Source organism: Bicyclus anynana, chromosome 25 (assembly GCF_947172395.1).
Source record: "Bicyclus anynana chromosome 25, ilBicAnyn1.1, whole genome shotgun sequence".
Taxonomy (NCBI): Eukaryota; Metazoa; Arthropoda; class Insecta; order Lepidoptera; family Nymphalidae; genus Bicyclus; species Bicyclus anynana.
This window is the reverse complement of record NC_069107.1, coordinates 3,556,908-3,571,224: the sequence shown is the minus strand read 5'-3', so window position 1 is coordinate 3,571,224 and position 14,317 is coordinate 3,556,908. Positions and strand designations below refer to the sequence as shown.

The 14,317-nt window shown below is 35.4% G+C and overlaps 1 protein-coding gene across 2 annotated transcripts in view; it reads left to right on the top strand.

The window, feature by feature from the left end:
* Positions 1-14,317, top strand: part of LOC112046560 (transcriptional activator cubitus interruptus) — a 145,904-nt gene that overhangs the window by 55,954 nt on the left and 75,633 nt on the right. For both annotated transcript variants that reach the window (XM_024083240.2, XM_024083241.2), the window contains one exon: positions 11,245-11,671. In XM_024083240.2, coding sequence (XP_023939008.1) covers positions 11,511-11,671 — 161 coding nt within the window. In that variant the 5' untranslated portion in view covers positions 11,245-11,510. The remainder of the gene's footprint in view (positions 1-11,244; positions 11,672-14,317) is intronic.

Below are 14,317 nucleotides of genomic sequence, written 5' to 3'. Positions count from 1 at the left end.
GAACGTACTAGCTTGACAAATCGTACAAACATCTCGCTAGGTATGCGATCCAGTGTCAGTGTTGCTGTACATTTAATAGCTTTATGATAGCGCCGGCGTGTGTCTAGCAAGATGCAGTAAGGATCTTTGTTAATGTGATAATCGAATCAGATACTTTTAAACAGCTTTAGTTTACAACACTTTTATCATGTCAAGTTTGGCTATTAGTTAGTGAGGTGACAGGCCCTAAAACAGAGCCCTGACTTTGTTTTCGGCGCTAACAAATTAGCAATGTTAAGAGTCACTTAGAGAAGGTAAATAACTATACTATACTATAAGTTGTTGACCACGCAATAATTATTGCTATAAATATATCGCAAGTGAGGTAAAATAACCTCAAGACAATGGATGGAACTGAAACATGAGCTAGTGCAGGTCGGATGGTAGGTTGTTCGAATAAAATAACTTTATCCTAATCGGCAAGTTTTATTATTCACCTGAAAAGTTCACTTATACATATTATTTGCCATTTAATTATACACGACTAGCTGACGCCGCGCGGTTTCTCCCGCGTAGTTGCCGTTCCCGTAGGAATACGGGGGTAATATATAGCATAAAGCCTTCCTCGATAAATGGGCTATCTAATACTGAAAGAATGTTTTTAATCGGACCAGTAGTTCCTGAGATTAACGCGTTCAATCAAACAAACAAACTCTTCAACTTTATAATATTAGTATAGATGTTGCAGTTTTAAAACTTTTACTCCAAAAATATCTCATAGAAAAGTATATCACCGCTCGAACGTTGGACTACGTTCCTATAACGCCGGACGCGCACGTTTTAAAGCCTTACCGTACAATCCAACTAAAGTTGAGACTCATTGTAATTTATGGATGTCCACGCGCACAGGCCGCGAATGCTAAGTCGCCGATGAAAGGCTCAGCCGCGGTACGAAGTACCGGCTGTGATTTATTCAGGCAATCCGGGTTATTGCCTATTTGTGTGTCAGGTGCCGGGTTAGTTATGGCGTCCTTCGATGTTAGTAGTTTCAAAGTGTCGCCGTGTTTAAAGTAAATCATGAATGCTAACTTATATACTAAAGTCAAAGTCAAAGTCAAAGTCAAAATTCAAAGTCAAAATCAAAACTTATAGTCAAATTAACAAATACATTTATTTTTCGCCGATAAGTCAAAATCTAATTTTTTTTAGGCTAATTCGCCGATGAAAGTCTCAGCCGAGGTACGAAAGGCCCGCTTGTAAATTATTCAAGCACTTCGGGTTGTTGGTGTTGCCTATTTGTGTGTCAGGTGACGGGTTAGTTATGGTGTACTTCGATGTTAGTATTATCAAAGTGTCGCGGTCTAGAAAGTAAATCATGAATGATAAATTTTATAGCAAAGTCAAAGTCAAAACAAAAGTCAAAGTTTAAAGTCAAAAGTCAAAGTCAAAAGTCAAATTAACAATAAAATTATTATATGTTAAGTCGCCGATAAAAGGCTCAAGGACTTTCAAAAGTGCTTACTAAGCCTAAAAAAAATTGGATTTATGAAATAATTTTAAAAATAACACTAAGTATGTATAATCCATTGAATCAGTACATTCCGAGTGCGAAGAAAATAGAAGCGTAGGCAATAAAAATTATTATAAAAACCATTATCGAATGGATTTCAGTGGGTTTCAGCCAATAAAAATGTTATTTATGCATTCCCGCTCTAAGCTCACTAAATCGTTTCAAAAGATACGATTACCCGCGACTCCGTTTGTAATTTTTGCGAGATTGTTGTTTACATTCTTGGTTCTTTATATTTTGCTGAGGTTTGCGGAAAATTAAGAAAATTGTGCGGAATATAAAAATTCATATAAAATAGATAAAAATCAAATTGTTATTTTTATGTTATTTTTTTTCTATTATTTATTTTTATGTCCTTTTATAATTTTTAACAATGTCAATACAAAACACTATTGAAAATTCTGGTTTAGTTTTATTACTACCTTTGTCGCTTTATAGCAGATTCCTGCGACTCGCCTATCTTCGGTCCATTGGCACCTAATGGAGGGTTGGCCAACACTGCGCTTTCTGGTGCTTCCATTCCAGCACCTTGGGCCCCAAACATCCATTTATACATCGTTATCAACCCATATTCGGCTCACTGCTGAGCTCGAGTCTCCTCTCAGAATTAGAGCGGTTTGGGCCAACAGTCCACCACGCTGGCCCAATGGGAGACTTCACACACGCAGAGAATTAAGAAAATTCTCTAGTATGCAGATTTCCTCACGATGTTTTCCTTCACCGTTTGAGACACGTGATATTTAATTTCTTAAAATGCACACAACAGAAGAGTTGGAGGTGCATGCTCTGGACCGGATTCGAACCCACATCCCCCGCAATCGGAGGCAGAGGTCATATCCACTGGGCTATCACTGATTGCATACTTTATACATGTTTCTGTGGAAATAATAAACAAACAGTTCTATATCATTTATTTGTATGTATGTTGTATATTTAAATATACCTAACGTTTTCATTTCATTCTCTCATAAATATGTCATCGTACATGAGAATAAATACATTTTTATTTGTATGGATAAATCTGTGAATGTTATTTATAAAGTGTGTTCTATTTTGTTTATACTTTTGTTGGGGTGTGTTGTCTAGGTATGCGATCCTGGTGCATGTAAATTTAATTATTTGATACATCTATAACAGCTATAGCTTGGCAAATCGTTCGTAACACTTCCGATGATCCGCGCGCACGACTTCATACCCGCGCAGTCCTTTCCCCCCGTTGCCCGCATATCAACAACGAACTTGCCAAGCTATAGTACATGTTTTAAAAATACACAAAAAGGTGACATTTACAGATGTCAGAAACGCAATCTTTGAGCGGCTGGACTTTAATAGGGTTTATATCTGGATCCAATGAACCAATTTTAATAATTCTTTCACCATTAGAAAGCCACGTTATTTATGAGTGTCATAAGCATTCCCGTAGACTCACGGGAACGGGAACTTTGCAGATAAAACCGCAGGGCGTCAGGCGTCATTTATAATTTGTCGAACGGCTGATCTGACTTTTCTTTTACCTACCGTTCGTACCTTCACGTTTCGCCTAACCAGACAATACGTACTGAATAAAACCATCAGTAATTAGGTAATTAGTAAAACATATGAGTAATTTTGGACAGAGGTGTAAATTACTGTTATATAGTATGAATATAAATGTGTTTTCAAAATTGCGTTACAGTGCTGTAACCCTATTTTTTTTTATTCTTTACAAGTTAGCCCTTGACTACAATCTCACCTAATGGTAAGTGATGATGCAATCTAAGATGGAAGCGAGCTACGAGTAACTTGTTAGGAGGAGGATGAAAATCCACACCCCTTTCGGCTTCTACACGACATCGTACCGGAACGCTAAATCGCTTGGCGGTACGTTTTTGCCTGTAGGATGGTAACTAGCCACAGCTAAGCCTCTCACCAGCCAAACCTGGACCAATTCAGAAAAGTTCAATCAGCCCAGCTGGGGATCGAACCCAGGACCTCCGTCTTGAAAATAATATTAGTATAGATTACAGAAACGCGCTACTCATCTACTCGTCTACCAGTAGTGTGGTAGCTCTAAGCTCTAACAGTGGAATTCGTAGACGTTGTGGGGGCGCCCCCAGGGGACCGTTCATCTTCGTCGAATTTAAACTCTATGCGTTTGAGAATTCGACACTCAGCGGCTGAATGGTCCCCTGGGGGTGCCCCTGCAACGCCTATGAATTCCACAGTAAATCTTCTCTCGTACAAAATTTTCAAGGGGAAATTTTCCCGCCTTGAAAATTGTAGTACGCCTTTAAATTTGCTATTAATTGATAACGCGCTTTCTTTAGTTAGATAGATAGATAACAATTACCGTTAGAATTTAAAATATAAAAAAAAAATAAAGTTGAATTCCGTTGGGTTAAATTCATAATAACATTGATTAACAAAAAATAGATAAGCCAACAACTTTTTGTTAACACAGAAGCTAACTCATAAAACGATAATAATTTACATAATTATTTATATCCTTATTATAAAGCCATATAATACTGAACTTTTATTACCTAGTTCTATTAAAACAAATAAAGGAGATATTATTCCGATAATAAAATTCAAAATGGCCGTCCGTTGGGACCCTAATAAATCAGCCCGATCACTTCCAATAGAGCATAAAAGTAGTAACCGTGATAAATTTCACCTTCCAAACTTTATTGTCTAAACACCATTGATATACTGAACCAAAGATAAATGAAGAAGGACTAATTCAAAACGAATAGTGCAAGATTTCACCATATTTAATTGTGTAGCTGGTAGTGCTCTTTGTGCTTTTTTTTTAAGTTATGGCAGCAACCACACTCAGTTTGCCAGCAGGCTTATTCACTAGCTTTGACATATGCTAGTTGATATATACGAAATTGAGATTGTATGTAACAAATGTCATCTGGTGCTTACTAGTGGATATCACACAGTAGGTAAATGACATTTTGTTAATTACTTAGATTTTTATTTTAATAGGTTGATAATAAAGACCAAAACCGTGAATAGGCCAGCTGGACTTTATATTGACAGTTTTATTGACATAAATATCGAGTTTAGGTGCTTAATAAATAAAATTTAAAATGAAAACCTTGCATAGCCTGAAGATGATAGCATGGAAATAGTAGCTCGATAAAAAAATAAAGATTATTATGTTTGATTTTGGACACCACCGATTAGTTTTTTACAATAAACCCTTGAAAATTGTTAAATACATTTTAAATTATAGCTTCTAAGTGTGTATCTATGCATTTTGTATATCAACGTGCCTTCCTTTAAATTTGGTCCTAACAGTTTATGCCTTACTTCCTTCGACCGTGGTAAGAATCACGAGCAGACTACACAAACATCTAACTAACAGCTCCGTAACCAAAAAGATAAACGATAATCACCTTTAATTGTTATCGAAATAAGAATCAATAGATTCTGAAGATAGACGAAATGTTAAATTTGTAACAGAGGCGTCAATTAAGTAGTCAACACCGAAAAGCAATAAAATGTATTAAACATCTTTGGAATATATTCTATGCCATTGTAAATGCAATAGTGGTAGGTCTTTTTGGTTTCGAATTCTTTATCAGTTCAGTTAGGTTGTGTTTAGGTATTCTAGGCCATGAGCCAATTATTTACACCTAACTTTATGCTAGTCACTCACAATCCAATAAATCCACGTGCCTGCAGCGCTAACAGCAGGACATCCGATAAAACTGATCGTGATCTGCATGGTGCACATCGGACCAACACACGTTCAGTTTTATCGAATGCAGACACGTGGACTTTTGGATGGTGAGTGGCTAGCATAAGGTAGTTAGGTGTATATAATAGCGGAACGACCTAGTTTTGCACGGGTTAAGTACCTACTTATTATCTGTTTAAAGTAAACATTGAAAAAACAACACTTATGTAATAGTACTCCCCATTTTACCACAGACCAGCGAGACGCCATGAAAAATAGCATCCTTTTGTTATCAACGTCCAGTCAACCCGCACGAAATGAGTCAACGTTCCTAATAAGAACTGCCAAAATATGGAATTAAGAACGTATATTTTGTGCACCTTCAAGGCGAGAGTAAATATGCAAGCGCGCTTCATCTTATACCTCACCATTGCTTTCCATCAGGCTTGATTGTGGTAAAGCGTAAGCCTATACCTATTACATAAAAAAAACTTCCAATTTAAATCGCTACCATGTTAAATTGACTTGTTACTTTCATATATCATCAAAATATATTTAACGCACTCTTGATAAAATAAAAAAAAATAACATTGAACTTTACAGTGTCCAATTTTGTAGAGTCAACATCTCTCGAGGATGCTTCGGTTTCAAAGATAAACTGCATATATTTGTTACTTATTCGATATCGAAAATCTATTATAATTCATTGTCGAATGTCCACAATAAAACTTGGCAAGGTATTCTAACAGTATGCATTGTACTATTAGGATTCCTTGGCAATAGACATGCAATTCATTTAAGGATCTTATTATACGTTTCTTGTAGTTAGAAATAGGTTAATAACACGCTTTTATTAGCTTCACTTGTAACTATGTATGTAAGAAAATCATGGAATTTTAATTTGACCCACTTCCCGATCTTCGATTAGGATGAGATTTTGCACACGCTCTGAGTTCTGATGACAATACAGCTAGCTAAGAAACGTTATTACAAATCCAATATGGCGGCCTCCCCAAGATGGCGGTCTGAATGTTTGAAACCAACCCTTAAGTTATGGATATCAAATGAAAAGGTTTGTCAGTAATACGAAAATTAGTGCGTGCTAAAAGCGTATTTTTTTGTTTTTTTAAACTATTATTACATTTTTACTCCGCGAGAAGAAAAAAATGTTTATAATATTATATATAGGGCCAGTCTTATTTCTTATAGGAGAGGAGATATGGAGTTCAATCCCAACATTCTGCTCCAATGCGGGTTGGTGGGGTAAAAAATTAGTGAAAATGATATAGAAGTGTTTGGAAAACCGCATACATTCCGAATGGGGCCCAACACGTGTCCACCCATATGCAGGTATAATACGCGCGGTTAATAAGACAATTCGCGTTCAGGCCGCAACGCGCCCGGTAGAGGCCATAGCTAATGATGAGGGTATAAGTGTCACTATTGTCTACGGACTTATATGTACGGCTTCGTATGTGAAGTAAATGGAGACCGGTTTACATTGCGACGTGGTTGCGACTGTCGTGTCTTGTTGCCAATTTGAAAGACGAAATGCTGAGTATATAATAATTTCTAGGGATTTGATCTCGATTGCTGAGCTAGAGTCTCCTCTCAAAATTAGAGGAGTAAGGCCAATAGTCCATCACGCTGGTCCAACGCGGATTGGCAGACTTCACACACGCAAAGAATTAAGAAAATTCTCTGGTATGCAGGTTTCCTCACGATGTTATCCTTCACCGTTTGAGACACGTGATATTTAATTTCTTAGAATGCACACAACTGAGAAGTTGGAAGTACAATTTTCATAACGTAGCTTACTCCCCAAGTCAAGCGTTTCAATGAATATGAAAAGGGCAATAGTTTTGGTTTGATAGAGGAAAGTTTATACATATAGTTTATAGTGTTACAACAAAGGGTTTTCAACGATTTTCTTACCGACCTTTTTAGTGAAAACAGCGACTAGGCGGCACGGGAGATTCATTTGCGGGCATGGTGCACAGCATTGATGGATTTGATAACTTTTGATTTATTTAATTAAATGTTTTATATCGTGTAATGCGTTTGTCTAGTCGCCGTTTTTTGTCGCAGTGTAAACGTGTCATAAACACCTCTATTGTCCACTGGACGTATAAGTAGTGTTAGTGAATGATTTCGTGACCGAGGGCTCTAATGGCTGATTATGTCGATCTTTGGATACAGCCCGACGCATAATTGGCGGTGATTTGTTATTGAATATCAATAAGTGCTAGTAGTTTAGGTATGTGACTTGCGAAATTGTTTTAGTGCGATTTGTCATAATTAGTTTTAGCTTATGAAATAACTGGAGAACACTCGTGACTTCCTTGAATATATTTTTTTAATGATACAAAATATTATCGTAATTTCTATATATTATTACTTCAAATTCGTTTATTTCAAGCAGGCTTAATTACGAATTTTTTTTGAAAAGTTAACTTTAATTACGTATTTGAAATATTGAATCTACTACTTATTATATGACTTGTATCGAACGTAGAAAACTTGGCAGCATTTTTATTAACAAAATAAATTGAAATAATTTTAATTTTACCATTTGTAATGTTCCTTGTTAAATGATTCAACCCTTTGCCGATTAAATTGGATACAACATCTTTGTCATTAAGAAACACAATTAATTATATTGTACAATAAATCCGTTTTAAAGCAGTTTGTATTATTACCATAATCAAACGATGCATGACGATTTTCATAAATTTTTACTTAAAATGTGAATAAGTAAATTCATAAGTAAAATCTTAAGGCTGATTTAAAAAATAAATGTCTTGTGATTTTTAATTGCACAAAAGAAAATTAGTATTGTAGGTAAGAATATTAGTCCAACGCTACTTACTTAAGTTCTCAGTCAAAATTATCATTAATTAAAAAAGAAGCAATGAAAAGCGAGATCATCGACCCGGTATCGATAAATTACAAAAAAGAACATCGATGGAGAAATCTAGAATAACGAAGGGAGCCTCGTAACACCATAACTCCTAAAGGGTTCCGAGAAGACATCGGCACAATTCGACGGCTAAAAAACAATTAAATCGTAATTAAAGTCCGTATGCTGAGGGTTGGCATGCGCGCGCGCATTACGGCGCATTTGGTTGTAGTGATGTGACAGCTTAATATCGACTATAATATCGATAAGATAACGTGAACTGTAAAAACCTGCACTACAGTCACAACTCATTGACATATTAAATTGCTTTTCCAAATACTTGTATTACTTATTATGCCTATTAGAAATAAATGGATTTAATTTAATTTGATTCAAAATAATAAAGCTTATAATTGTTAGTGTTTAGATTTAGCTGCTGTTATTTTATTTGCACTTTTAAGGGGATAATATAGAAAAATAAAAATACAGGATATCACGCCAATGTTTGACGTGTTTAAAATTTCCAATTATAAAATTGTTAGATTCCAGAATTTGTAGCAAATATTTCATTTAGCACTTATTACGTCAGTGTTTCAATCTTTGGAGCAACTGTATATACACCCTTACCATTGAGAAATAAATTCATGATATTTTAAAGGAAAATAAGTCTCCCAGATACGCTTTGATTTGCGCAAGATTAACTCCAAATCACTTGACACCGTTTGGCTGATTAAAAAATATATATCAAAGTCCATTCAATACGGTTTTGAATGGCCGATAAAAGTCGACATTCGAGGCGTGGCAATACGCTTTTAAAAACATCATAAATCTTTTTCACTGAAAATGAGTACCGATTGTTACTGTTGGTATCCTCATATATGTATTTTAAATTAAGTTGCAACTTAAAGCTTTTGTCATCAATTCTGATAGGTGTGAAATGAAAGATGACCATTTAAAATCATTACATTAAGATTGTTTGTTGACTGTTTGTATAAATAACCTATCTAATATAAATAAAGTAATCATTTCAATTACAGTTTCACAAACATTAATACTCACTAGTATTATAGAACATTGAATGTAGTAGAATAAGATAAGTAGTAAAATAAGATTATCAAATTAAATTAATTCTGTAACACTATTTCAATTGATTTGATATTAATCACATTTAAAGCATAACAGAAAATAAATCTTAAACGAAAACTTTGGCGTACCTTCAAGACAAGAGTGTCACCAAGAGAGACAAGAGAGACACTCGCTTTGGCTTCCAATAAAAAGTATGATAGATACTTCTTTAATATTTTTTTATCGACATCGATTAAATTATCCATTCAATTAGCACATAACTATTGGACATACTACTTTAGGAGACAATGTTCAGAAGTTTGAAACAATCACATCTTCATTAATTACCGGAGGAATTTTTGTGCGATAGCGCTTCTCGAAAAGGTAGTATAAGTTAAGAGAGAGAAGAGGTCTGCGTTGACGCAAAAACTTGTCGAATTTAAATGTTCCCCATACACAGGCCCGTGTACTTGGTAATCTTGATATGATTTCATAATTCTTCCCTTTTTTGGATTTCGAGGAAAGTTTAATAATATAAATTATATTCTCTTTATTTGTTTTGTTTATGTGGTATGCATGTGGCGTTTATTTCGTAATTGAGAGGAAATATTTTCATTCTTTGCAACGTCTCCACTGTACGTACGATCCGATGGTTATAACGGACGACGATTTAGATGGTATATGTGACTAAGTTTCTCATTGAAAATAATTTAGCCAAAGATATCTAAAACATATACTTATATACATAGTAATGTTTAAACACTATTATATAGGTAACTGCATTAAACTTACGATCTAACAATTTTTCGAATCTACTAACTTGTACTTGAAAGATGCCTTTTCATTCTTCATACATAAAGTTTACATCGATACCAATAATTGATCGAAAAATACCAATTATCGATTTAATCATATGAAACATTTTTCCTATCAGATTCATTCATTTTACCTAAATTAAAAAACACAGAGTAAAGGAGATGAAACTATTCAAATATAGTGTTTGTAATATCTATTGCTTTAAATGATTGATCACATCCGAATAAAGCACAATTTCATGGTTCACATTCACATTATGGCTTTGCATGTAATCATTGTAACTCATCTTCTAAGGGTACCGAAAGTATGCAACATTGAAACTTTTACTTTATACTCATCTATTACCAGTTCTTATAGAATACAGATTACTTATTATAAATATCTATTAAATCGTTGATCTGTAATTACTAGTATCTGAGTAGTTAAAACTTCGATTAACTCTTTTAAATTTAAATAAAACAAGAGTTTTGATGGCTCACTTTTTATTAATCAATTCGAAAGTTAATTTACTATTCAATTAAGTTTTATTGAAATGTAGGTAAGGGAAATTGTAATTGAATAATTCACTCATTTATAGAAGCCGATTTATAAGAAAGTCACGTTGCCTATACGTGATAATTTTTATGTGATGAAAAAATATAAACAATTTGTTCGGTCCCAGCCATACCGACATAGTTGTAATGACGATTCGGTCGACTGGTCGAACAATTAGTCGCTCAACTTTTTGCAATGCCTGCCACTTGTTGAGATTTGCCAGTAATTAAAACTCATTCCGACATCCGAACAATTAAATTTTGTTTAACGCTTTACTTGGGATTTTAACGCATATTGAAATTATAATAATTTCAATAAATTTATACCAAGACAATGCTTATTAAATGTTTACAAGTGACCTGGAATTGTTTTGATAGTTCAAACAGACATTATTGATGTCAACATTAAAAACTTAAGATCTTTATTTGAATGAAAAGTTGTGATGCAGTAAGCCAATATAGCAGACTATAAAGTACTTGTAATGATACAAATTAACATATACTCAAGCATAATGCCATTGTATTACTCACTTAATGTAATTGTACCCGTTCAATCGTAAAATAAATACGTAATGGGAGCAATTGAAACCAAAACGGATCACGCAAACTTTGAACACGTTAACTTTTTCCTTAACAAACAATTAAACGTAACAATCCTCAAAACGACTCTACCAAATTACGTAATTAACATTGCAACGTTACTTTGTTTCAGGTTCAAAAAGCGGTAGAATGAGATCAGTTCTAAAAAGGAGCAGTTTAAAGGAGGAGGATGAAAAAAGTGCATTCTAACAACATAATGACGATGAAAAAGATAATGGAGACACTCAGATTAGAGTTAACTTGACAAATGTTATTATCAATGGTGCCAAAACAGTTGTGATTAAACTTGTTAGTGATATTGGTGGTGTTAATGATGAAACTGATAACGTTATAAGTGTAGTGCGAATAGATGATGCTACAGTGATAGGAGACTGAATAATGCCTGATCGGGAGTCAGTTGGTGGTCCTGGGACTGCGGGAAGCGCTGGTTTTCTACCACTACAGTTTCCGTCTGCGTTCGCCGCATTCCATGCAACTACTCCTCCAGGAGTGCCAGCTACGGCGATGCATCACGCAACACACTACCATCATCATGCGCAGTGAGTAGCTTTTTACTTAATTATTTATAGATTATCTTCTGTTAACCCACTTCCAAAAAGGAGAAGGTTCTGTATGTATGTTTTTTTTTTTTATTATTTGTACGTTATTTTGCGCTCGTATAGCATTCATCTATGAAACTTTGGTGAGTAGTCTTCACGTATCAATTTATTGGGATCAAATAGGTCCCTTCTAAACCAGACCAATTCCAGCGGTGAAACTATATTCCTTATATCTTTTAGTTTTCAGTATCTTAGTATCATCTCTGTTAGTGACTTTCTGTCAGGTGATATGTAATACACAGGTTGAAAAAATACGTACAAAAAGATTTATAAATAGTACAAGTATTTTACTAAAAGTGCCGATATCGAAAAATCGAAGGTTTTCCTATATTCTAATAATGCTAATTATAAATAGTATTAACTTTATAAAGTAACAAACAGTATAGCGTAAAGTTACATATTAAAATCTAGTAGATTGTCATATAAAGGGCCCTACTCACACATCTGCCGCAGGGGCAATCTAGGGTGCACGGCGGTTGTGGCGATATCGGGAGTATCTCTACACACTTGCCTGCCGTGCAGTGTTCCAGAATAAGCCGAGCTGAGCACACGTATTGAGAATGGCACCCATATTATCGACCACTCAAAAGATTGGAGTAGCCTTGGCGCTTTCTGTGGTGCTACCTCAAAAAAAAAAAGGAAAAGGAGATACTGGGTGAAGAAATGGCTACAGAAAAGAAGTGAGTTATGCCACATGAATATTATAAAAGTACACATTTTTATTCTACGCTGTTTGTACGTGCACTCCGTGTGGCAGCTGCTGACAAACTGACTGAGAAATTGCCCCAATCGCGCTACACACGCACCGACGGCAGGGACGACTTAGGGATCAAGGATAGTCTCGCGCCCCTGCCGCCCTGCCGCAGGGCCATCCTCCCAAATTGCCCCTGCATGCCTACACACATCACAATTAAGGATGCAATTAAGGGTCATCCTCACTCCTACACCCTATAGTATGCGCGTTATCATCTGAGTCGTCCGGTCATAAAAGTCAAAAAAGATAGGAATGTGCAGCGCGCCTACCTGCGCACCCTAATTATCGATAAACGGCTACCTGCGCACGTGCTAATGATGAGTCAATAATGATTTGGACGATTCTGATTGGTCGGTTTCTAATGTAATTGCATTGCGTATTTTTTTGCTATAAATGTGTTTACTGCAATTAAATAAATACATTCATGTGTTACTCGTTGCGCACTATGGATACTTTATTTTCTAACGTTGATCTGAAGAAATTACATGGCGATATTAGCCCTCAAGCTCGAACACTGATTCACAACGTATTCCTGTTTCTCAATGAATTGAAAAGTGATCCGAATAAAGTGGCTTCTCTAAATTTCAACAAACCACGTGAAATGGCCGCATTTGTTTGTGGTGTGAGCAGAGCGACAGTGGACCGAATCAAGACGGAAGTATCACAATCAGGCAGTACCTGTATACCAAGAACAAATTTTAAGAAACCACAAACCGTCACTAATATTGACGATTTTGATAAAAGTGTGTTGAAGCGAACTGTAGCTTCATTTTATGAGAATGGAGAGTATCCATCCGTGGCGAAAATTTTAGAAAAATTCCGTGAACAATTACCCGATTTTAAATGCGGCAACACTTCAATGAGAATACTACTGAAGGAGGTTGGGTTCCAGTATAAGAAAAATAGCGAAGGACGTAAATATTTAATGGAAAGAACTGATATTGTTTGTGCTAGAATGGACTTTTTAAGGAAATTGGATTTACTTAGAAGAACTAACGATCAGCGACCACGTTTCTATCTAGACGAAACATGGATTAATCAAAACCATGCAAGAAAGAGGAACTCTCAGCCTGTGGGAAAAGGCCAAAGATTAATAGTTTGCCATGCGGGTTCTGCAAGGACTGGCTTCGTTCCAGATGCGAAGCTAATATTTAAAGCGGTGAAATCAAAGGATGCTGATTACCACACAGAAATGGATGGCGAAACATATATGGCATGGTTTTCCGAATTCCTGAATCTACTTGAAGAGCCCTCAGTTATAATTGTCGATAACGCAAGCTATCATTCGATACAGTTGGAAAAGATACCCACAAGAAACACGAGGAAAGCTGAAATTCAAGAATGGTTGACAAAGAAAAAGATTCCATATTCCAGCAACGAAATTATTGAAGAATTAATAAGAAAAGTAAAAGCCAGTAACCCGCAGAAGGTCTACGCTTTAGACCATCTGGCAAATGAACGAGGTCATGAAGTAATAAGGCTCCCTCCATATCACTGTCAATATAACCCAATAGAATTAATTTGGGCACAAGTAAAGGGAGAAGTTGCGAAGAATAATAATACCTTCAAGATAGCAGATGTCGAAAATCACCTCCACCGAGCCATAGAAAATGTCACACGAGAAGACTGGGCCAAATGTGTTAGGCATGCCGAAGAACTTCAAAACAAAGATTTACAAAAAGCTCTAATTAGAGATCACGCGCCGCTTATAATAAATTTGGCAGAAGACGAAGATTCTGATGATGAAGACTCAGATGAAGATTAATTTTATTTAGTTAATAATTATATAATATGAAATATGTATTATATTAAATCAAATATTGTTAATTTTT